At 42.9% G+C, this 26,124-nt stretch overlaps 1 protein-coding gene across 4 annotated transcripts in view; it reads left to right on the top strand.

Annotated features, from left to right (window-relative positions):
- The window catches only part of NCAM2 (neural cell adhesion molecule 2), a 557,227-nt gene that overhangs the window by 478,392 nt on the left and 52,711 nt on the right, over nucleotides 1–26,124 (top strand). For all 4 annotated transcript variants that reach the window (XR_012161242.1, XM_073363287.1, XM_073363298.1 and 1 more), the window contains exon 15: nucleotides 20,924–21,104. Coding sequence is in view for 3 of the 4 variants with exons in the window: in XM_073363287.1 (XP_073219388.1) it covers nucleotides 20,924–21,104 (181 nt within the window). In the remaining variant the exon portion in view is untranslated. The remainder of the gene's footprint in view (nucleotides 1–20,923; nucleotides 21,105–26,124) is intronic.

Below are 26,124 nucleotides of genomic sequence, written 5' to 3'. Positions count from 1 at the left end.
CGAGGCCATTGTCAACCCCAGAGAGGTTATGAAGCAATGTAATTCCCTGGAGCCTTTCCGGGGGCCAAGCCTCAGGGCAAAATACAGAAATTGTGCAGAGGCAATTGGTTGGGTGGCCCTGCCACTGTACCCCCGAATTCCTCCTTGTGGAATTATTGCCTTAACAACATGGCCAAACCCCACCCTTGACTTTAATCATTATTATTTTATATAAAGAGGATAAAAATCCCCATTAAAAGAAACCCAGCACATACATTTGACCCATTGGCTTTGCTGGGGTAGTCCCAAAGGAGGCCTTCGCCCATTCCAATGCTTGAAGCTGGACCTTTGCACCACCTTTCTTCTGTCACCCACGCCCTGTTCAAACAGGGCCTACCTGCACGTCACATTTGTTCGACCCTGCGTCCTGTACCACCCCTCACCACCATGGCAGGATTGTCCTGTATGAGACCCAAAACATGGTTTGCATGCATGCCTGAATGTACACATGCTGCAAAAGCCACTGTTATAAAGAAATGTATGCCCTTGAATGTATTGCATGCCCGCCCAATTCTGCAACAGCAACTGCTGTGATTAGATGTATGCCACTGAATGTATTGCATGTCCACCGGATTATATTTACATATCTGATAAGGTCGGGCTTCTCTCTGGGTAAGCTTCAGCTGTAACACAAGCACAGCTAAAGAATGCAGCCTTAGCAAGACACTTCTCCCAAGGTTGTCCCCATGTTGGAGGAATTTAGTTAGCCTGTATCAGCCGTGCAATACCCTGCATCTGCTTACACTCTGCATCTGCTTACGGGCTGGGCCTCCCCAGACAAACTGAGACAGTTTCTTGCTGACCCATATGATTACCCAAAAAAACCCAACACATGATGGGGTAAGCTTCAGAGGAACCACTAGTGCCCACAGTCCTCACCTTTGCCACATCATTTTGGTATGGGACCCTAAACCACCTCATGTACCTCTCCCCAAAGCAGATCCAAACACCTCTACAATTGTAAACGTTTATCCGTTGTTGATTTAACTCACCCCGCCCTCTGTGTCTGCCTCATCTCCTGAAATCACGTGCGTGGAATGTACTGCAGTCACCTGAGTTGAATGTCCTAGATCTGGGCGAGCCATTACACCTTGTATGGCTTGCAAAGCTGTGGAAACAACCTCAGACACAATAACCCTGATTGCTTGTATCAAATCCCGGCTGACTGTCCCACCATCGAACGCAGCCAGTTCACTTGTCTGGGTGAGTGCTTCACCTTGAGCTCCCCTTGCCCAAGCCTGATAGGCTGCCCTTTCTAATGAAAGGCACTATCCCAGGCTCCCCGGGCCCCTCACTCTTATTGCAAGAATCCTGCCCTTGATTCACCCCGGCCCAAATCACTATACTCTGTCAACTCTGTGCAGGGGTTGATTCCTCCCCAGTTCCCTGTCCCACTGACATTAATTGGGAGGGAGAAGCAAAATTCCACCCCCCTGCTGTCTCCTACCCACAGCAGGTAAAAGCAGAAACCCTATTCCCTAAACCTCTGTGCACCGCACAGCCTCACTCCCCTTCCCTCTCCTCCTCTGTATACTTAGGGATAGAATCTGACTCCGAGCTGCCTCAGTACTCAACTGCACCTCCCTTTGTGAATTCACTCTGCTATGCCTGCCTTGCCCAGCCTGAACCAGGGTAAAGGGAGAATTAATCCTCTCCCTGTTCCTCCCTGCTCTCATTGTTCTGTGTCTGCCTGGAGCCATGCTGGGACAAAGCCCTGCTTCTCCATTCCAGGACTGAAGTGGGAGGAGGATTTTCTCCCTCCTCCTTCTCCCTGCTCACTGCTCTGCTTCCACCTGGAGTGAAGCCCAATTAAGCTGTAGTACCCCAGAGGAGTCCTACTGAGGGTATGTCTACACTACGGAATAAGGTCGAATTTATAGAAGTCGTTTTTTTAGAAATCGGTTTTATATATTCGAGTGTGTGTGTCCCCACAGAAAATGCTCTAAGTACATTGAGTGCATTAACTCGGTGGAGTGCTTCCACAGTACCGAGGCTAGAGTCAACTTCCGGAGCGTTGCACTGTGGATAGCTATCCCACAGTTCCCACAGTCTCCGCTGCCCATTGGAATTCTGGGTTGAGATCCCAGTGCCTGATGGGGCTAAAACATTGTTGCGGGTGGTTCTGGGTACATATCGTCAGGCCCCCCTTCCCTCCCTCCCTCCGTGAAAGCAAGGGCAGACAATCGTTTTGCACCTTTTTCCTGAGTTACCTGTGCAGACACCATACCACGGCAAGCATGGAGCCCGCTCAGGTAACCGTCACCGTATGTCTCCTGGGTGCTGGCAGACGCGGTACGGCATTGCTACACAATAGCAGCAACCCATTGCCTTGTGGCAGCAGATGGTACAGTATGACTGGTAGCCGTCCTCGTCATGTCTGAGGTGCTCCTGGCCACGTCGGCTGGGAGCGCCTGGGCAGACATGGGCGCAGGGACTAAATTTGGAGTGACTTGACCAGGTCATTCTCTTTAGTCCTGCAGTCAGTCCTATTGAACTGTCTTATGGTGAGCAGACAGGCGATACGGATGGCTAGCAGTCCTATTGTACCATCTTCTGCTGAGCAGCCATGAGATGTGGATGGCATGCAGTCCTTCTGCACCGTCTGCTGCCAGCCAAAGATGTAAAAGATAGATGGAGTGGATCAAAACAAGAAATAGACCAGATTTGTTTTGTACTCATTTGCCTCCTCCCCCATCTAGGGGACTCATTCCTCTAGGTCAAACTGCACTCATAGAATCATAGAATCATAGAATATCAGGGTTGGAAGGGACCCCAGAAGGTCATCTAGTCCAACCCCCTGCTCAAAGCAGGACCAATTCCCAGTTAAATCATCCCAGCCAGGGCTTTGTCAAGCCTGACCTTAAAAACCTCTAAGGAAGGAGATTCTACCACCTCCCTAGGTAACGCATTCCAGTGTTTCACCACCCTCTTAGTGAAAAAGTTTTTCCTAATATCCAATCTAAACCTCCCCCACTGCAACTTGAGACCATTACTCCTCGTTCTGTCATCTGCTACCATTGAGAACAGTCCAGGGCCATCCTCTTTGGAACCCCCTTTCAGGTAGTTGAAAGCAGCTATCAAATCCCCCCTCATTCTTCTCTTCTGCAGGCTAAACAAGCCCAGCTCCCTCAGCCTCTCCTCATAACTCATGTGGTCCAGTCCCCTAATCATTTTTGTTGCCCTTCGCTGGACACTTTCCAATTTATCCACATACTTCTTGAAGTGTGGGGCCCAAAACTAGACACAGTACTCCAGATGAGGCCTCACCAATGTCGAATAGAGGGGAACGATCACATCCCTCAATCTGCTCGCTATGCCCCTACTTATACATCCCAAAATGCCATTGGCCTTCTTGGCAACAAGGGCACACTGCTGACTCATATCCAGCTTCTCATCCACTGTCACCCCTAGGTCCTTTTCCGCAGAACTGCTGCCTAGCCATTTGGTCCCTAGTCTGTAGCTGTGCATTGGGTTCTTCCGTCCTAAGTGCAGGACTCTGCACTTATCCTTATTGAACCTCACAGAGAAGTCACTCACAGAGAAGGTGCAGCGAGGTAAATCTAGCCATGTATCAATCAGAGGCCAGACTAACCTCCTTATTCCAATAAGAACAATAACTTAGGTGCACCATTTCTTATTGGAACCCTCCGTGAAGTCCTGCCTGAAATATTCCTTGATGTAAAGCCACCCCCTTTGTTGATTTTAGCTCCCTGAAGCCAACCCTGTAAGCCGTGTCGTCAGTCGCCCCTCCTTCCGTCAGAGCAACGGCAGACAATCGTTCCGCGCCTTTTTTCTGTGCGGACGCCATACCAAGGCAAGCATGAAGGCCGCTCAGCTCACTTCGGCAATTAGGAGCACATTAAACACCGCACGCATTATCCAGCAGTATATGCAGCACCAGAACCTGGCAAAGCGATACTGGGCGAAGAGGCAACGTCAGCACAGTCACGTGAGTGATCAGGACATGGACACTGATTTCTCTGAAAGCATGGGCCCTGCCAATGCATGCATCATGGTGCTAATGGGGCAGGTTCATGCTGTGGAACGCCGATTCTGGGCTTGGGAAACAAGCACAGACTGGTGGGACCGCATAGTGTTGCAGGTCTGGGACGATTCTCAGTGGCTGCGAAACTTTCGCATGCGTAAGGGCACTTTCATGGAACTTTGTGACTTGCTTTCCCCTGCCCTGAGGCGCATGAATACCAAGATGAGAACAGCCCTCACAGTTGAGAAGCGAGTGGCGATAGCCCTGTGGAAGCTTGCAATGCCAGACAGCTACCGGTCAGTTGGGAATCAATTTGGAGTGGGCAAATCTACTGTTGGGGCTGCTGTGATGCAAGTAGCCCATGCAATCAAAGATCTGCTGATATTAAGGGTAGTGACCCTGGGAAATGTGCAGGTCATAGTGGATGGCTTTGCTGCAATGGGATTCCCTAACTGTGGTGGGGCCATAGACGGAACCCATATCCCTATCTTGGCACCGGAGCACCAAGCCGCCGAGTACATAAACCGCAAGGGGTACTTTTCAATAGTGCTGCAAGCTCTGGTGGATCACAAGGGACGTTTCACCAACATCAACGTGGAATGGCCGGGAAAGGTACATGACGCTCACATCTTCAGGAACTCTGGTCTGTTTCAAAAGCTGCAGGAAGGGACTTTATTCCCAGACCAGAAAATAACTGTTGGGGATGTTGAAATGCCTATATGTATCCTTGGGGACCCAGCCTACCCCTTAATGCCATGGCTTATGAAGCCATACACAGGCAGCCTGGACAGTAGTCAGGAGCTGTTCAACTACAGGCTGAGCAAGTGCAGAATGGTGGTAGAATGTGCATTTGGACGTTTAAAGGTGCACTGGTGCAGTTTACTGACTCGCTTAGACCTCAGCGAAACCAATATTCCCACTGTTATTACTGCTTGCTGTGTGCTCCACAATATCTGTGAGAGTAAGGGAGAGACGTTTATGGCGGGGTAGGAGGTTGAGGCAAATCTCCTGGCTGCTGGTTACGCGCAGCCAGACACCAGGGCGGTTAGAAGAGCACAGGAGGGCACGGTACGCATCAGAGAAGCTTTGAAAACCAGTTTCATGACTGGCCAGGCTACAGTGTGAAAGTTCTGTTTGTTTCTCCTTGATGAAACCCCCCGCCCCTTGGTTCACTCTACTTCCCTGTAAGCTAACCACCCTCCCCTCCTCCCTTCAATCACCGCTTGCAGAGGCAATAAAGTCATTGTTGCTTCATATTCATGCATTCTTTATTCATTCATCACACAAATAGGAGGATGACTACCAAGGTAGCCCAGGAGGGGTGGTGGAGGAGGGAAGGAAAATGCCACACAGCACTTTAAAAGTTTACAACTTTAAAATTTATTGAATGCCAGCCTTCTTTTTTTGGGGCAATCCTCTGTGGCGGAGTGGCTGGTTGGCCGGTGGCCCCCCCACCGCGTTCTTGTGCGTCTGGGTGTGGAGGCTATGGAACTTGGGGAGGAGGGCGGTTGGTTACTCAGGGGCTGTAGTGTCAGTCTGTGCTCCAGCTGCCTTTGCTGCAGCTCAACCATACACTGGAGCATACTGGTTTGGTCCTCCAGCAGTCTCAGCATTGAATCCTGCCTCCTCTCATCACGCTGCCGCCACATTTGAGCTTCAGCCCTGTCTTCAGCCCGCCACTTACTCTCTTCAGCCCACCACCTCTCCTCCCGGTCATTTTGTGCTTTCCGGCACTCTGAGATTGTCTGCCTCCACACATTTGTCTGTGCTCTGTCAGTGTGGGAGGACAGCATGAGCTCGGAGAACATTTAATCTCGAGTGCGTTTTTTTTTCTTTCTAATCTTCACTAGCCTCTGGGAATGAGAAGATCCTGTGATCATTGAAACATATGTAGCTGGTGGAGAAAAAAAAAGGGACAGTGGTATTTAAAAAGACACATTTTATAAAACAGTGGCTACACTCTTTCAGGGTAAACCTTGCTGTTAACATTACATACATAGCACATGTGCTTTCGTTACAAGGTCGCATTTTGCCTCCCCCCACCGCATGGCTACCCCCTCAACTCTCACTCCTCTCTGTGGCTAACAGCGAGGAACATTTATGTTTAGCCACAGGCAAACAGCCCAGCAGGAATGGGCTCCTCTGAGTGTCCCCTGAAGAAAAGCACTCTATTTCAACCAGGTGACCATGAATTATATCTCACTCTCCTGAGGATAACACAGAGAGATAAAGAACAGATGTTGTTTGAACGCCAGCAAACATACACTGCAATGCTTTATTCTACAATGATTCCCGAGTATGTGTTACTGGCCTGGAGTGGTAAAGTGTCCTACCATGAAGGACGCAATAACGCTGCCCTCCCCAGAAACCTTTCGCAAAGGCTTTGGGAGTACATCCAGGAGAGCCGCAAATGCCAGGGCAAAGTAATCCTTTCACATGCTTGCTTTTAAACCATGTATAGTATTTTAAAAGGTACACTCACTGGAGGTCCCTTCTCTGCCTGCTGGGTCCAGGAGGCAGCCTTGGGTGGGTTCGGGGGGTACTGGCTCCAGGTCCAGGGTGAGAAACAGTTCCTGGCTGTCGGGAAAACCGGTTTCTCCGCTTGCTTGCTGTGAGCTATCTACAACCTCCTCCTCCTCATCATCTTCTTCGTCCCCAAAACCTGCTTCCGTATTGCCTCCATCTCCATTGAAGGAGTCAAACAACACGGCTGGGGTAGTGGTGGCTGAACCCCCTAAAATGGCATGCAGCTCATCATAGAAGCAGCATGTTTGGGGCTCTGACCCGGAGCGGCCGTTTGCCTCTCTGGTTTTCTGGTAGGCTTGCCTCAGCTCCTTCAGTTTCACGCGGCACTGCTTCGGGTCTCTGTTATGGCCTCTGTCCTTCATGTCCTGGGAGATTTTGACAAAGGTTTTGGCATTTCGAAAACTGGAACGGAGTTCTGATAGCACCGATTCCTCTCCCCAAACAGCGATCAGATCCCGTACCTCCCGTTCGGTCCATGCTGGAGCTCTTTTGCGATTCTGGGACTCCATCATGGTCACCTCTGCTGATGAGCTCTGCGTGGTCACCTGCAGCTTGCCACGCTGGCCAAACAGGAAATGAGATTCAAAAGTTTGCGGTTCTTTTCCTGTCTACCTGGCCAGTGCATCTGAGTTGAGAGTGCTGTCCAGAGCGGTCACAATGGAGCACTCTGGGATAGCTCCCGGAAGCCAATACCGTCGAATTGTGTCCACAGTACCCCAAATTCGAGCCAGCAAGGCCGATTTAAGCGCTAATCCACTTGTCAGGGGTGGAGTAAGGAAATTGATTTTAAGAGCCCTTTAAGTCGAAATAAAGGGCTTCATCGTGTGGACGGGTGCAGGTTTACATCGATTTAATGCTGCTAAATTCGACCTAAAGTCCTAGTGTAGACCAGGGCTGAGACTTCCTCTTAGTTCCTGCCTTTCTCCTGGGACTGAAGGGGGGGAAGGGCTTTGGTCTGTGTAAAAAGGAAGGCTCCCAGCACTCTGCTGCTCCTTTTGAAACCCTGTATTCCCAAGGGATGAGTTAGCCACCACTCTGCCTCTTTTGCTGCAATTTTCACCTCTCCCCAGCCCACCACCCCCGGCCATAAAGCACTGCTCCCTTCACTGGGCCAGCCCAGCCTAAAAAACCCTGCTTAAAGGTGCAGGGCGGTCATTCATTTTGTTAGCAACATTACAGTGGTTGTTTATTTCCTGAGACCTTCATTTAAAAGGAAAAGGACTAGAAAATGTGTTTATTTACTTATGACAATAGCAGGATAAAAAGTAGCTAACAAGATACTTAAAACTGTATTTCCTATCCCAACATATTGTAGCATACTTAAACATGGTGGGGGACAAATTTACCACCTGCAAAAGTGGAGAATTTGACTCAATGAGTGTAAGTTTTATCATTGCACTTGTCTTAACTTCTGCATATGCTATGAATGACTATACCATCTACCATCAGCCCCGTATTACCTCACTAGGTGTAACCAGGAGGTCATTTTACCAGCACTGGAGTATAAAAGGAGAGGTACAAGTCCAGATGGATGGTCAGTGTGAAAGAAACCAGGGGGATGAAATTTTGTATTTCGCTGCATTCAACAGCTGATAGCTAGGACCTTACATTATAGAGAAACTAGCGAGCTGCAAGAAGAGCTACTTTTTATTTACCTTTACTGTTAGCTCTGTCAATGGGCAAACATATTCTTTTAAAAATAGTTTTTGTCATGCATGTTTCTTACTATGTAACTTCTTGTTTGATGATAGCCGTGGAATTATACAAATTGTAAACTTGGCATGTGAAGTGATTTTCCTGGACTAACCGTAGCCAGAGAAGATTGGTAGTTCAAAATCAGTTGAGAATGAGGTGGCAGATCTTGCAGTAATAGCCTGTTATAGACACTAACAACAAATCCCTAAATCTTAATTGACCTATTTAAGCAGCTTGCAGTCCAGTAGGTTATATAATATCTCAGTGGAGATGAGAGGGGGGGAAAAGCAATTGTCTAGAAGAGACATGTTAGTAAAATGAGCAAAGGACTGTTCTTCTTTGAGAGATGTCCCTGTGGGTGCTCCACTCCAGGTGTTGGTGCATCCCTGTGCCTTTGCTCGGAGATTTTTACAACAGTACACATATCGGTCGCGCAGCTGCAGAGCCTGCCCTCCCACTCTGAATGTATCTTAATAGTACACGTGCAAGACCGGTCTCCTCAGTTCCTTCTCTACTGTCCCCGGCCTGAGACGGAGCTCAGCAGACTCATTAGAGACTTTTCTCTTCCTTCGTTCATATACTTTCCCTGTTAGTTAGTTTGTTACCAGTAGTAATTAGATAGCAATTTTCCTGTGTCTTTCTTTAAAACTACAAAAAAAAAAATGTGTTCCTGTCAGCGGCAGCCACTTCCAACATGCCTGGCTCCCCAGGCTTTAAGCGCTGCTCTAACTGCAATGATGCCATCCCTTTTTCACATGGCCATTCAAAATGTATAAAATGTTTGGGGGAGTCCCACATCCCCCCAAAATGTGCCCACTTCAGTAAACTTAAATCCAGGGCACGTAAGGACAGGGAGCTGAGATTAAAACTGCTCCTCCTCCAGAAATCTCTAGGGTCAGCTTCAGACCCGGGTGCTGACATAGCTACACGCCGCAGCTCCCCACCCCCCCCAAAAAAAGACAAGAAGACTGCAAAGAAACGGCACCCTCTCTCACCCGCAAAGGGTTCTTCACGGGACAAGACTTCTCCGGCAGGTGTACAGTCTCCCTCCTGGTGCTTTCCCAGCTGAGCACTTATGATGGGCAGGGCTCCTCTTGTGCCGCGTGAAAGCCACCTGCGGCTGCAGCAGTAGCACTAGCATGAAGCTCTGGTGCTGATGCTTCAGGCTTCCAGTTGCCTGCCTCTCTCGTGGCACCGTTTGGCACCGTGACAGAAGCGGTGCCGACGCATGTTGACATGCCTGACCCCCCCATAGGCTATTCTTGCTCTCCTAGCACCGTCTCCCACTGAGCTCCCACTGAGCAATGAAACAATGCTCAGGTCACCGGTGCAGAGGAACCATTCTTCACAGCAGATTCCTCTTCCACAGCCCTCACCTCACAGAGAAGCTCCAGCACCACAACTGATACAGTCAAGGGACCTGCTGGTGTCACCTATCCTGCAGTCACCCCTACTTAATGCCTACCTCTCTCCAAATGCTCAGTCAGGGTCCAGACAGTGTTCCTCCAGTGATGAGGAAGCTGGTCTGCAGGGGGAGTTTTCACCCTATCAGATCTGCCATCCTCAGACCCCAATCAATAGAGGTCATAGAAAAATCACCTGGTCATACTCTCAGGATCCTGCCCCATGGTGTGTGAACCCCTTGATGGCACCACCCATGCCCTTCCCACCATAGTGGCAATATTGGGCTCCACGGGCATCTTATCCTCGAGACAACACTCGCTACACCATCACAGCCAGGCGCAAAACCTGCCCGCCACTGCCAGCTGATGAACCTGCCACTAACGTAAGGGTCCAGGCAGCACCATCACAACTACAGGATCAGTCCCAACTTGCCTCCAACCCAGTAGAGCCATTTGTTATCCCTGATGAAGCCCTATTGCCTCCTCCCCCGTCATCTTCAAACGACTTCTCAAAATTTCAAGATCTTTTCAAAAGAGTTGCTAGTGAGTTACGAATTAGCTTGGAGGAGGTTCCTGAACAGCAGCATGAGTTAACAGATATCCTATAACTCTCTTCTTCCTCTAGGATTGCATTACCGATCAACACAGCCCTTTTGGAACCTGCTAAGGCCATCTGGTAGACTCCGGCTGCAAGCCTGTCAACTTGTAAGTGGGCGGATCACAAGTACTTCATTTCTTCCAAGGGCTCTGAATCTCCTATTGTAGCAACATGGCCATTTTCTTCATCCCAACCTGTCTATGCTTCATCTCAAAGCTTGGTTCCTACATGGTTCTCCCAAGACTAACTAGCATGCTCTGAGCAGGTTCAAAGAGTACTCTTACGTAGCAGAACACAATCTACTCAAATCACTTATCTTTGAAAATGGAAGTGATTCACACAATGATGCTCAACAAAACAACATCCTCCTACTTCTGCACCTCTTCCTCTCATACTTGACTACCTATTAGACCTCAAGCAATCGGGCTTTCAACTCCATCAAAGTCCACTTAGCTGCTATTACAGCTTTTCATGACAAGATGGATAATATCTCTGTTTTTGCTCATCCAATCAGCAAGCATTTTCTTAAGGGGCTACAATCCCTATACCTGGACATAGAAAAAACTTCCTACCCCTCTATGGAACCTTCACTTAGTATTGTCATGCTTAACTCAACAACCATCCGAGCCCCTAGCCACTTGCTCCCTCTTACACCCCTCTATGAAAACAGCATTCTTAGTGGTAATCACCTCCGCCAGATGGGCAGGAGAAATAGCAGCTTTCATGGCAGACCCACCTTATACGCTATTTTTCAAGGACAAGGTTACCCTTTGACTACATCCCAAGTTTCTTCCAAAGGTGCATTCGTCATTCCACATCAATGAGCTAATACACCTACCAACCTTCTTTCCTAAACCACATACAAACTCTTTTGAATCTACAATGCATACATTAGATGTATGCAGGGCTTTGTCCTTCTATCTGGATAGAACCAAGCCCTTTAGGAATTCTTCCAGACGCTTTTTGTCCATTGCGGAGCGCTCCAGAGGGACACCTATTTCTACCCAGAGACTTTCAAACTGGATTTCTGAGTGTATCCAACTGTGCTACCAGATAAAGAAAGTTACGCCTCCTGCCAGCATCAGAACTCACTCCACTAGATCAGTGGCTACCTCCGTGGCTTTTCTACGCAAAGTTCCTCTGGCTGACATCTGCAAAGCGGCCACTTGGTCTTCTGAACACACATTCGTTAAGCATTAAGTAAGGGCCTTACTCAGGGCCCTCTCTCTGATGCATGATTAGGCAGAGCTGTATTATCTACCACATTCTTACCAAATCCAAAGTCCCTACCTCCTTGAGGTACACTGCTTTTAAGTCACCTGGAGTGGAGCACCCACAGGGATATCTTTCTCTCGAAGAGGAGGTTACTCACCCTGTGCAGTAACTGACATTCTTTGAGATGAGTGTCCCTGTGGGTGCTCCACTACCCACCCTCCTCCCCTCTACTTTGGAGTTGGGGTAGCCTCCGTTGTAGAGAAGGAACTGAGGAGATCTGTTTCACACGTGTACTATTAAGGTACACTCCGAGCGGGGGGGTAGGCTCTGCTCGTGCGCAAACGATACGAGTACTGCTGTAAAAATCTCCGAGTGAAGGCGCAGGGACACACCAACACCTGGAGTGGAGCACCCACAGGGACACTCATCTTGAATAAAGTCAGTTACTGCACAGGGTGAGTAACCTCCTCTTAAGATATAACACAGTTGTGTGAAGCTGAGTTTCCCAGTTAAATATAGTATGTCTAGATATTTATGTACAGAAAGATATAAAATACATGTTAAAAGTGTCAGGTCAGGATATGGATTTAATGTATGTACACACTATAAAGACCTTAATTCTTCTCACTTATCTGTTCTGAAATGTTCCTATGTTACTTAATTCTGGGCCTATATTGGATAAGCTTGGAACTTTAAGTTTGTGTATCGTATGCTCTTTGGTCTGCCCTTTGGCCAAAATATAATACATTCACTTAAAGCATCTGTTTTATGTAATTTGTGACTACTAAGTGTACTATATACAGAGTCCAGATAAAATATTTGATTTAAATAACAATTCTAACCTGCTGCAAAACATCATTCCTACATCATTCCTGTATACTGAACTATATATATTCATGTCACAATTTCATGACATTTCATAAAATAAAAATGTAGAAACTCATACACATAACATACACATATGGTCAATATCAAATATTCTCTGGGGATATATATCTACAGAGAATATTTGATATTGTCCATATTGTTATGAGTATGTGTTTCTACATTTTTATTTTATGAAATGTCATGAAATTGTGACATACCAGGTTTTAAAAAAATCAGTGAGTCAAGAAAACATTTTTTTTTCATCATGGTAATGCAAGAATGAATGAATGTTAAAAGAAGAAACTGCATAAAACTGTATTTCTTGTCTATTTATTCATTTTATTTTCCAGGGGAGACCTTGCAGGTGTGATGAGTGAGCTAGGGAACTGAGAATCAGTTCTAATATAGCATAGTCCACTCCATGTCTCCACCCCATACCAATTCTCAGCTCTTATTGTGAACAACATTTAAGTCAAATCAAAAGAGCTGCCTTCGTTTAAGTCCTTTATCTGACTCTATAGGTATTTAAGTTTTGTTCCATGCCAACAGAACCAGATGAGTTTGGGTTTAGTTCACTGTTTTTAGAAAGGGTTGATCCTCCTGGGAGCATTTCTGTTTTTATAGGTTTAGTTTGTATCTAGGTGCAAAGCTAAATCTACCCAATTCTAACACTAGTTTAGGTACAGATGTTAGAGGCTGAGTGAGAAACAGTAATACAGAGTCAGCTTACAGATCAATTTTATGCTCTATTGTTCACAACTGCAGTCCTAGGTTCATTCTGTTAATTCTTATTTGCTCAGCTAAGTATTTATAACTAGATGAAACAGCAAGAGTGATAAGGTGTATCCCAGACATGTGTCATTACCCAATCTTATTTCATCTGTGAGGAGGGTCTGAAGCAAGCCATAGCATCTCTTCAGTATTTTTGATGGCACTTTGTGCAGAATAGAAGTTTTTATTTTAAAAGATTGTTTTTTATCTTTTATGCCTGCCAATAAAGTCTCCCCAGTGTGAGCCATTGTATTCGTCTCCGCAGCGTGGCAGCCCAAAATAAGTGTAGTATCGCATCATCTCCATAAGATATTAACAATCAAGCCTATGATGAAAGTTTAGATAAAGTCATTGTTAACTATTTTATTGCTAGATATTTTAGCAGAAACATCCAGAAAATCTTCTCATTCTGTTTTGTTGAAGAGGATAGAAATAAAAGGCTGTCATCCACATTATCTCCCTGCTGATGAAGGATTATTCCCCATACCACTTTGTCTCGTCCAGTTTTAAACTTCCTAAATGAAGAGCCTTCCTGCACTTCCCTTGGGAGAAAATTCAACAGTTCGATAGAGCTATTACAGGGACGTTTTACCCGGGTTTGACCATCTAAATTTTTCTTTTCTTATTTTCTTCCATTATTCCTACTGCTTGAAGTCAGCCTCTATGCAAAGGGTAAAGAGAGACAACAGCAATCTGGTAAACGGGAAGGAGATGAAATGAGGAAGAGAGAAATGACAGAAAAGCTTCCAAGAAAGGGGAAATGCAACATCCACTAGGGAGAATAAAAGAGGACAGAGGGGGAACAACTAGGGGGAGAGCCTTGAGAACATGACCAGTGTGTAGTGCAAATGCTTTTTCCCCACTGCAACCGCCTCCTCTATTTAAAGTAGTACCTTGGAGCATTATAATCATAGATAGATATTGCTTTTTTTTGGCCAAAGTCCATATTTCTCCAGTTCGGTTAAATGACTTTTTCCCGTTGGCTGCCTAAAGTCCTCTCCGCAACAAGAAATACAATCATAAGTTCATGATGCTTTCATCAGAATGAATGGATGCTATTTAAATTTCTTAATTATCTCTTGACTGCTTCCCCTCTCTGATCTGTTTTGGTCCCATTTAATTAGCTTTCCTATAACTCCCTCCAGCCTCATTGCCAGCCTCTTGATCAACATCTTTGCTTGTGTGTTTAACAAGTATATTAGATAATAAGCTGAACATCAATCAACAGGTTTTCCTTCTTTGGGAGCAGTGTTTTACAATTGCTTATTTGATACTTGGGATCAGTTCCTTCATTATTAATATTTCTACAAAGACTCTTCCTAAGACTGAGGAAAGTTTTCATAAAAGATTTTCATAGAAGATCATAGCAAAGCCGTCTAGTCCAGGGCATTTTTTCAGTTTGTATTATGTAAATTGTCTGTCCTACTCCTGTCAGTTTTTGCATCAGATAATTGTTCTGTTTCATAAACTTTCATAAACTTAACCAAGTAATTCTGAAGCACAGATCTTTCTGTTATATACTGCAGAGTATATGATTTTGAATACAGATTTTTGAAACACTTCTGGGTTATTGTTTTAGGCCCAAATCCTCACATATTGCTTTAAGCCTAAATACATAGGCTTAGTGTAAGGGGGGTTTCCATATCGATTTGGAAGGGAGAAATCCTCCTTCACTCCTCCAGGCCACTGTTCAGCTAACAAAGCTTTTCCCTGACACCCCTGGTCCCATTGTAGTTGAGAATTAGAATTGAGTAATGACATACCCAACTTCCTTTGGGGTCCTTTGAATTTTCCTCCTGATTTTTGAGATTTTATGTTGCATTCAGGTCACATTTCTAAGCTTTTCTCTGCAGCCATGAGGATCAGGAACTTTTTTTTTTTGGTCCACTGAAAGCTGAGGTTTTCACATAATGACCCGGAGGTGTGGCTGTATGAAGAGCATCAAATATTGCGAGATGTGATAAAAACGTCAGAGTTGGCAAACAGTGCTGCTCCTCTGACTTCAGTGGAGCTTTGCCCATTCACACCAGCAGGGAATTTGGCCTATTGAATTTTTGAGCCATCTCCAGTAAGTGTCAGCCTATATAGCTGCTGGTCCAATAATCATAGGCCTCTCCTCCCTATTCTGCAAGGCTTGTTCCTAATGAGTTCTCAGACCCTGCTTCCTTGGCAGCGTATTGTATTCCTTGCCAGGTCCCAACAAGAGCAAGAAAATGACAAAAGAAACTAATACATCAGTATTAAACAGGAATTGTTTAAATCTGTTTGTAGAGCATTATCGCCTACCTGCAGTCCCCAGCTGCCTGAAACAAGTGTGAGTCACCGACCAATAGTAGTTTCAAAGATGCTGCTAACCAAGTATTGACAAACTTGTTTTTCTCCGCTTTTTGGGAGTCCACATATTTTAATATTCACCATGCAGTTTTCTTTCTTCTTTCATGAAGTTTTCTTGTATTTCCTATTCCCATCTCTACTTCACACTGGTTATCTGCTTAGTTCCCATGGTGATTTTAGAGACTCACCTAAGGTCTCTTTGAAGTCAAAAATATCCATCAGTTCCACTGGAGTACCGTACATTTTTGGCTTTCCTTTGTAAATTATTTGCAGTTTGGCTGGATACCACAATGAAAAATAAAGGTCTTTTGTCTTTTTTTTCTCCAAAGGCTCACATTCTTTTGTGCAGTGTATCCATAAAGCTATCTCAGGATAAGAGAAAGTTGTTTCCTTTTGAGGATTGTTCCCTATTTTCACTTGTCACAATGTTGATATTAAGGCTCTGAGCTTTTTCATTGGCAAGACTTTGGATTGGAGGCTGTGGTGGGGTTCAATTCAATTTGGTTCTTTTTTTTTTAACTGCACTAGGAAATATTTGTTTACTTATATGGATATTTTAGAAGACAGCATGTTGTTCTTTCTTCCTCCTCTGGGACACCTACCACATGGCAGTTGAGTACCTGGATCTGGTTTCTCAGAGTTCCCCTTTGACTGCCAGTTTCTTGAATTTGCTTTGTATTTTACTAATGTGTATGGTGTCATCTATCTCTACATCTCACTTGACTGGTAGTCACTTAGGAGTCTGAGAGCTAGTCTACACTTACAAGAAGATCGACGACTGGTGATCAATACATCAGCGGTTGATTTAACGGGTCTAGTGAACACCTGCTAAACCAACTGCAGATCGCTCTCCCGTCAACTCCTGTACTCCACCGGATCCAGAAGAGTAGGGGGAGTCAATGAGAGAGCATCTCCCCTAGACATCACGTAGTGTGGACCCCCTGGTAAGTAGATCTAAGCTAAGTCGATTTGAGTTACACTATTCACGTAACTCAAATTGCATAGCTTAGATCGAATTTCCTCTGTAATGTAGACAAGGCCTAAATCAGTCAATGAGGATTAGATTCCTAGGTGCTTTTCATAAACTCATTAGGAGCTTGTCTGTAGGCACCAAAATACCTTTAAAATATGACCCTTAGAGATTTATGAAAATTTTACCATTTGACTTCATACCTGTCTGTAAAGCACTTAGCAAGGAGTTGGCATTATACATATAGTGAATAATATTCTTTGGTCTATGACTTTGTGTGAGGTTTGTTTCAGCAAAGAGATTATACTTTGAAAAAAAAACTCGTCCCCTAAGCCTTAAAATTAATGGAACTTGGTATTCAGTTCTCCTAGACAGCTTTGAAAATCTCAGTCGTAATAGTGCCCACTGACCAGGCTTACAACATCTGTGATCTACTTAATAAGCAGTGTTACAAAAAAAATAAAATAAAATAAAACCCACAGTGCAATCTCTGAAGCTACTGCTGTTCTAACTGTAACATCTGAAGATTTACATTTCTTTATGTATATTAGAGACGAAACTGCTAATAGTAATACTAATAGGAGGCCTTTGTACCTAAAGGAACAGATTTTAGATTGCAAGCCCTTGCTTTAAAGGAGCTTCTTGTCTTTTATGTGTTGGTAAAGCACTGTGTACAGCATTCTATAAATAATAATTAGTAGTATAATCACAAGAAAAGCCTAATGAGGTAGAAATCTTTCTTTATGGTTCTGTTTTTCTGCTTCTAAAGTAACCAATTAAAGGGGCTTAGCATAAACAGGGAGATTTATAGAAATAGTGAATGGGTTTCCCACATACATGCACCTACACTCTAGCAAAGAAATTAGCTTAAGCATATTGCTCAGTACTATCCTGAGTAAAGGACTCTTGAAAATTCATATGAGATTATCAGTGATAGTGAAGGAATCTTCTGCTCTTCTTTTTATCTGTTTACCTAAGATGCCATTGGTGGGCTTTGAACACAGGTTTTACCTGTGTTTAGGGAAAGATGAGTTAGCAAAGCTTGATGAAATCCCAGGCAGCTCACTCTCCCAATTTTGCCTTTATTCTAATTGTTTCCAATTTGTGTTAGCAACATACTGCTAAATCTTTCTTACATAATGTTGTCCTTGAGTTCAGTTCTTGGATTTCTTCTTTTGTAAAGAATATGCCTGTCACTGGGTACACTCATGAATAGAATGCCTCCTTGTGACCACATCGGGGAATATGCTGCACTTAGGTCTGATTCCCTTTTCCTCGCCCTGTCTTCTCTCTGTTCCTCTGAGACTCAGGGTGCTTATTCTTTGTGACTCAGGCCTCTGCCCAGGTCACTATACTCCTCCCCTTCCAGGGTATTAAAGTCCCACTGGGTCAGCAGCCCAATTGCCATTCCAGTCAGCCTTCCAGTCCAAGGCCAGGTACACTGCTGCTTTTCTAGTGGCTGGTAGGGGAATCCAGGCCTGCCCACTACTCCGTGTTCCAGTCCAGGGACCTTATATCTGATAACTGTGGTCTGCCAGCTCCTGCTGCTACTTTCCTGGACTCCTTGCAACTTCCTTCTTGATCTTCTGGACCAAATCTGAGTTTACTGACCCAGACTCCCTCATCCCAGGAAGTAACTGCAGATTACTGAACTCTGTAGCTCAAACACACATCTTTACTCTGAGGGGATGATTGCAGCCTACTTTCCCTGCAGCCCCTTTGTGTGGACAACTTCCTGGCTTTATATCAGCCCTGTCTACTCAGCTGAGTTCTATCTTGTGAACTTAAAAATCCCTCGTTCTTCCTCAGTTGCAGCCTCTCAAGTTAATTAACCTCACTTAATCTGCTCTGCCTTGTGTGGGGTGGATATCCCATTGCAATGCTTTTATGTTTGGGTTTCTGCTGATACATGGGCTTTAGGGAGTAGAGACAGGATTTGGCCCTTAGCTCTTGTGCTTATTCATGTACTTATTCAATTTTGAAATGGGCTCCACAGAGTATAGATCATGTTACCATAGGGCACAGATATAGACTTTAGGAAAAAGACCTATAGCCCATGCACTTGAATATAGATAGATAGATAGATATAGATACAAAGCATATACAAACATAATGTGCTGTGATTTCTATAGCTATACACTATGATCACCAAAATTTCATTTATGTATTATACACAAAAAGCTATTTTAAAAATGTTGAGGTTACAAAGTCAAACACTCAAAAGATAGGAAATGCCAGAATTAAGATTGCCTGTGAATCTTAATTCAGCCCCACTGTGTGTATATATTATTTTACAGTCTTTAACTATATAATCACATGCTATTTTTTTCCACAGGACCCCAGCCTCATTCAGTTCACATGATGGACCTGTTCTGGGTCTGGATGAGGGTTCTGTAGTGAAAGAGGCTGTTGCTTGTAGAACTTCTGCCTCATCTGTGGCAGAAATTGGAAGGTGTGTAGTGAATGAGGTAGGGGATTGTAAGAAGAGAAAGGATGGTGTTCTGGTTAAGGAATTTGAATGCAGCTCTGGGAATTGGATTCTATCCATGCCTCTGCTTCAGGGTTCCTGTGTGATGCTAGGCAACTCACTTAAACCAAGCTTTTTATAGATGGTAACTAAATGCATTTTCCTTTTTTTCTGAGTGCCCAACTTGAGACCCTGGTGTCTGATTTGCAGAAGTGCTGAGCACACACACATCTGCAAGTCATTAGGAGCTTTGAACATATAACATACTATATATAATGCTACTTTCATAACTTTTCAGGGCTTAACTTTGCAATCATAACATTCTTTTAACATAGTTTATTGGGTGTAATTTCCTGGTTTTTTTTTTAAACAACCACTAAAAAACAAAAATTCTAACGTGTAGTGTCATGTTGACTCTCATCGGCAGGTTTGAACCTTTAGATCCACCACACAGTCCCCTTGCCACTTCACTAATGGAGTAATTAATAGCAATGTAGTTTGTCACTCTGTGTGTGGGCCAGCCATTAAATGGGGATTAGGACAAATATTGCCAGTGGGTTTCACAGATATTAGCTGACATCAGCAGGTTGTTCAGATTCAGGAAGGTTGGGTTCTATTTCAGGTTCTGGAGGGTGCTTTATTGGACTCAGACCCTTCTGTCCCTTTTCTCCCAAGCCTAACCCAGTCTGCCTCTACCCTCCAAATACATCCATGTCCCAATCTTATCTCTCTCCCCACCACCTTGTCCGAGTCCCAATCAGTTTCCGTAACTAATCTCAGTCCATCTCAGGGCTCCCTGTCTGGGTCCCAGTCTTTCCTCCACTCTTGCTCCCAGTCCTACTCTCCCTCCCCAAACTCATCGTTTCTGTATCATTCCCAGACTCCTTGGCCTAGTCTTCTTGCTCAGCTAGCCGCAGTCTCCTGGCTCCCTACGCTCTTCATCTGAATCCTCCCCCAGCATACGATCCAAGTATCCTTGTCTCAGTCTCTCCTGCCACTATACTTGGCTCCTCATTTGATCCCACTTATCCCACCCAACTCTTTGTTTCCAGTCGCAGTCTCCCTGCCCAGCCAGTTCATTTCTACCTTCAGCCCTTGTAACCTTCAGCCCTTGGCTCCTTGTAACTATGGGCAGCACTTCTAGCGCTGCCTCAAATATACCAATACAATGTCTTTATATTTTTATTTTTTTATTGTTTATGTGTCTACCTTAAGATCTCAATATAAAATTTTTATATATCCATCTTTTAAACATAATATAATTTCTATCAAATAACATTTGCTACTTTCACTGATGAGGGCCTTACATACATGTTTAACTTCAATACAAATAAGGCATGTTTACACTGATTATTTAATTAATTTTGCAATTAAATTAGATGCTCCATATGAAAGTTAATAAGCATAAAAGGTTTGAATTCAGAAAACTGTAAAATACACTATACATGATATTATATATCCTACCGGATGTTAGAAATGAGTTCATAACCTGCATCACTGGGATATGCTGTTTGCTTCAGTGTTAATGTAGGGCCACTGAATTTCTATCATTGTTCAGAGTTCTGCACTGAGACGAAGGACAGATGCAGTCACAACTATGTTTTTATGAGCATTTATTTACTGCATTTGGTAACTGGCCAACTTTATTTATATTAGGAATTTTCTTTTAAAAACCATTGATTATAATAAAAATCACTGAAACTTTGTTTATTCTAAATGAAGCAGTTTCGTACCTTTACAAGAACAAATATGTTGTGATTCTTCTGTTTTGAAATGGGCATCAGTACTTGAACAAAATACAAATTTATAACAAACTGTTCAAACTCAGACACCTAATGATATGTTCTTAAATCCATATTTAGGGACCAAAGTAAAAAATGTCCTAATTTCAGAGGAGCTGATTACTACAACTCATATTGAAGGCAAAATGGACTGTGAGAACTCATAACCTTTGAAAAAGATTTGGGGCTTAATTTAGGATATGCAATATTAATAATTTTGGCTTTAGTATATGAATTTGTGATGATTTAAACTAATATTTGCATCTTTACAGAAAGATAAGGAAGACCAGTGGCTAGAGAAAAAAGTACAGGGTAGTAGAGACCACATAATCTTAGAGCATCTGCAATGGACCATGGGTTATGAAGTGCAAATTACTGCTGCCAATAGACTGGGTTATTCCGAACCAACATTGTATGAGTTCAGCATGCCACCAAAGCCCAATATTATTACTGGTAAGTTAATTTTAAAATATAGTGTAATATTGAGCTGGTTGTTTTCTGCTGATAGTATTTAACATGTGTGCTTTTTGGTTCTTGCTGCAGTCTCTGAATTTAAGCCTATTGAGAACTGAAAACTTTTTAACTGCTTAGACTTGAGATCCCAGTACTCTTTATTATCAGCAAAAATTGGATTTATAACCCCTAAACTGGAGGAGTTTGTTGTTGTTATTGATATTACTATGGGGCCTAGGATCTCTAGTAATGGGCCAGGACCCCCTTGTGCTCTTATGCATTGTACACACATAACAGAAAGATGATCCCTGCCCCGAAGGACTTTCAGTCAAGGTTCCTTTCCTTTCACTACTATTGGTATTAGTGAAGTCATCCATAATTTCAGAAGAAACACAGAATCCCAAACTCAGTTGCTGGCAGTTAAGAAGAGAGATTGTTGTTATTCAGAAATGCACTTGCTGTACCTTTGTTAAGTTTTTTTTTTAATGGTTTATGTTGTTTGTTGTAAATCTATTCATGTGTTGGTATCCTGGGGTTCAGTCCAAGTCAATCAGACTACTCATGCTTTAAATTAAGCATGGTATTAAGGGCTCTGCTTGAGCAGGTTGCATACTCAGTACCTTGCAAGATCAAGCCTTTAACTAGGGCTGTTTTGATTTAATCTCCTTAGTTCCTCTTTAAGGATACAGTTCTAAAGTTCCAACTCTTCAAACGTGACTATTTCTATAAATAAAGTTGCTCATGTGCATAAGTGCTTACATAATTGGGTGTTAACAGTTTTTAAAAACAAAAAACACAAAGTAGTTCAGGGCTAGTGGTGTTTCAGTTATTAAATTCTTGAGGTTAAATGTAATCTATAAAAAAAATATTTCAAACTGAAATTTGAGGCACAACTCACGAATTCCTATGCATCATTTTCAGCAACAGTCTAATTTGATTCCTTTAATTTATGCAATGGACATAATTTAGATTTTTAGGATTTTGCGATGTTTTCTGATCTGCTATAACTAAAACACATCTTAATTTTAGAGCTATGAGTTTTCAAGGTTTTAGTTCAGATTATGGCAGTAACGTTTAAGTTTAAAAATCAGGTGCTAACCTTTTGCAGCATCTAATCCTATAAATTACACAGATAATGCATTAAACTAAAATTTAAAACTTGCCAAATATATATCAAGGCCAATGGGAACAAAGGAGAAAAGTAATACCATAGCAATACTTGTGTTTCTTATGGAGTCTGAATGTATGAACAGCACTGGTTTAACTGGTGTTGATTCCAAATGAGCTATAGACCGGAAATCTTTCAGATAAATAACACACTGTTTTTTTCTCCTGTTATCTTATCGGCTGCTAAAAAACAATCAACTCACCACAGTGTTAGTGGATTTTTTTAGAAAACATATTTTCAAGAGGAGTGTCTTAGGCATCTATGTGAATGGCTTTTCTCATATTATCAGAAATGATCTGTTGACATTAAAAGTCGTATTTCTGGAATTTATATATAGTTAAGAAGCATTTCACATAACTTAGTAAGAATAGTTTAGGATCAAATCAAGCCCTGGTGTAAGCAGGGTGTTGGTGTGTGCCCTTGGTCGGTGTAAGTCAGTGGACATTTGTTAGGGTTTTGACAGGGGCTCAGTTGCCTCACAGTCCAGTCTACTTCTGTTTGATTCTGCAGTGAAAGGGGATGCCTCATGACATCAATCTGTTTGCCACAGAAACATTATGATGTCACTGTTCAGCATTAAGATTTCACCTCAGGACAAAATGGAGAAGGAGCTGTGGGCTGTAAGGAAAAAAAAAGATTTGCTGAGCAATTATTTGGGCAAGTTCTATGCAGGAGGTCAGACTAGATGAACACAATAGTCCCTTTTGGCCTTGCTCACATGACTCTATGAAAAAAGCTTTTGTCTCAATGAAAAAACTTTTGCGAGTAGAAAATGTGATAGAACCTTGTGTAAAACAGAAGAAAGGCAACCAATTTCCTTTATACACTTGATATATTTGGAATTGTTTAACGGTATGAAAGTTTCACCAAAATGCTTCTTAGATATAGATATATCAAATGAAACACAAGTTTACCCATTTACAATTGTTTATAATTGTTTAAAATCATAAATAATTGCAACAACTGACACAAACACAAAATACCTGCACATGTGGTAACGAAGCTCTATACTTGTGTATAAAAGGCAATTCAGGTAACCAACATCTAAATGGAGATGGAGCATTTTTCATTTTATGCACATGCTTTTGCAGCTATTTGAACATGTAGCGTATAGTCCCTTAGATACAGGTAATTACTGCAATTATGATTATGCAACTAATTAGTTTCCTTGACAACTACTTTTGCAAAGCATAAAGTGGGTGTGAAATTAACATCCCATAGGAATTCTGTGGAACCATTTTTAAATGATCTGAATATTTTTCCAGAAGACTCTGCTCACATCTAGGAGAAAAATGACTGGCAGCTTTGTCAGGTTTTTTTTTTTTTCCTCCCCAATGTATCAATTTTTTTACTATACCGGTTTCAGGAGCCATTTTTATTTTAACTGCTGCCCCCAATGTTGATGTGTTGTATTAACAGCCTTGAAACAGTCAGAATCTCTGTGCAGTTCCCACAAACAGAATGACCTTTGCTGTCAGTGTTGAGCATCTTGCTTACCCTTTTGAACAAATGGCTGTCAGTTGTGCTAAAGCACCTTCACTCATCCTGACCAAAGTCATTTAGTGATGGGCAAAGATGGACAATCTATTTAATAGGTGATATTTTCTCTGATTTTCACACTGTGCCCGATAGCAGCAAAGATGTCAGTGTTCATCATGCCAAACAGATACTTTATATCATCAGTATTGACTAGATATGACAGCTTTATGAGATCTAAAGGTTCATCTAGAAGGGAATGTATTACAACATATTTTTCTATTGATGCAACAGGTTTTTTATATTAAGAGAGTTAGGAAGTCAATATGAATACAATAGCCCCTTCTTCCATCTGCGTCCAAGACATTTGTGTAGGCACTTTCGTGGCCCCACAGATAAGCGTGTCTTGAGATTTTTCTGCTTCAGGTGTGGTTTAAAACTCTTAATAAAACATAAAAAATCACAGAAATAATTCCCCCCAAGTGGATGGTGACAATCCTGGGAACTTATCATATCCATTAAAGCCTTCTCTGCAGATTTCTAGTAGATTTTAAATCACTCCTTCCATTTAACACCACAATGTCAAAAGTCACAAATGTAATGTCATACGGGGATTCAACCTACAGAAAAGCCCAAGAAAGTGATTTTGGGGGGGAAGAAAATGTTCAAGATACAAAAAATGGTAGGTTGTTGTGGATTTTGTTTTATTCAGTTCTTTTAAACATCTGTTCTATTTTTTTGCCAAGGAAGTTGACAGTGTTCATTGGAGGATTTCCATTCTCCAGTGCTGACTTCCTGACTTAGTTACCCTCCTGGCCTTTGTTCTGCATTCCCAGCTACAGGCCTTAATCTGTCTCCATGAAAGCCATGCCAGAATCCTATCTCCTTTTATATCATTGCCAGTAACAAATATTTTTCAGGCCATGTTAGGTCTTCAGCTATATGCATTTAACTGCATTTTCTTTCAGTTATGTGCTCAGTAATCTACATGCAAACACGTTGCCCTCACTGGGTTTGCACCTGTGGTCAAGTAGCTAAATCTTATTAAACAATTCTGTAGATAATGAACATGAAGGAACAGAATCCACGTTCAGCCTTTCTGAATTATATTGGGTCTTCAGTGCTGCCAGCAACCAAAAAGTAGTAAAAATTTACTTTAGTCACTAGTGAGCACGTGTAACTCCGGATACACTCAGGAAGGAGATCTATTGAATGAAACTATGCTATTTTCAGAATGACACCACTTTTAAAGCAATACATTCAGCTAAGAGGTTGTATCAATGTCAGCTGCTGGCTTCCAGTTCTTATTCTTGTTTCCAGGGACATGTATGTATCATCAGTAAAAATAAAGTAATCAGTTTTTAAATGGCTTCAGAGTAGCAGCCATGTTAGTCTGTATTCGCAAAAAGAAAAGGAGCACTTGTGGCACCTTAGAGACTAACAAATGTATTACACATGTATTACACATTTGTTAGTCTCTAAGGTGCCACAAGTGCTCCTTTTCTTTTTGCGAATACAGACTAACACGGCTGCTACTCTGAAACCTGTTTCAGGTCAGAGGCCCATAAAGCACCCTGAACTAGCTAGTGTCTAACATGCAGGCCTCAATTGAACTAAGGTGTTCCAGTGTTAATTAAAACCCGTGGGTGATATTTCCAAGATAAAAAGATTCTCCAGTGCACCCATGAAGGCCTTTTCAGCACTTACTCATTTGTCTTCAGCCAAATCTAGAAGAACAAAACACAAGTCATCCTAAAGGAAGCATTGAAGGTATCAGTGCTCTCTGAAACAGTAAATCTGTAAGCAGCCACCCATATTAGTGCATCTAATACAAGGCAGAACAACCCCCACAGCTTTACCAAGTTATCTGAAACCAATTATCAGTAGTTTGATAGATGATGTGATCCCAAAGTCAGAAGGCTAGGAAAAAACTAGTTCCTCTAAAAACTTGCACCATGTCCCTAAGAATCTTTCAGAGAACATGGCACACACATACAAAGGATGCAAAGCGTAATCCTAAACAAATGTCTAGTCCACAGGAGAAGTAGAGAGCTAGAAATAGCAACACTGATGCATTTCCAAACAGAAGCTTCTTTGTCAACCACAATCAGAAGAGAGCTGAAGGGAAGCAGAATATTCTAGAGGACAGTGAGACCGTAAAGAGCTAGGTGAATTCATACTTGTTTTACACTATGAGTATACAATCCACGGCTAGGAATCCAATCCATATTGTATTCTTAGAGAAATGCTTATCCAAAGTGGCAACAAGAAATATATTTAAGTTGACAGTCCCCTCAAAATGGTGATGTAATAGCCATAGCAAACATGCCATGTTTTGCACTTAAGGGAATCCTGCAAAAGAATACTAAAAGTATG

The sequence above is a fragment of the Lepidochelys kempii genome, chromosome 1 (genome assembly GCF_965140265.1).
Source record: "Lepidochelys kempii isolate rLepKem1 chromosome 1, rLepKem1.hap2, whole genome shotgun sequence".
Lineage (NCBI taxonomy): Eukaryota > Metazoa > Chordata > Testudines > Cheloniidae > Lepidochelys > Lepidochelys kempii.
The sequence above is the reverse complement of the archived record's forward strand: the minus strand, read 5'-3'. Positions and strand labels throughout refer to the sequence as shown.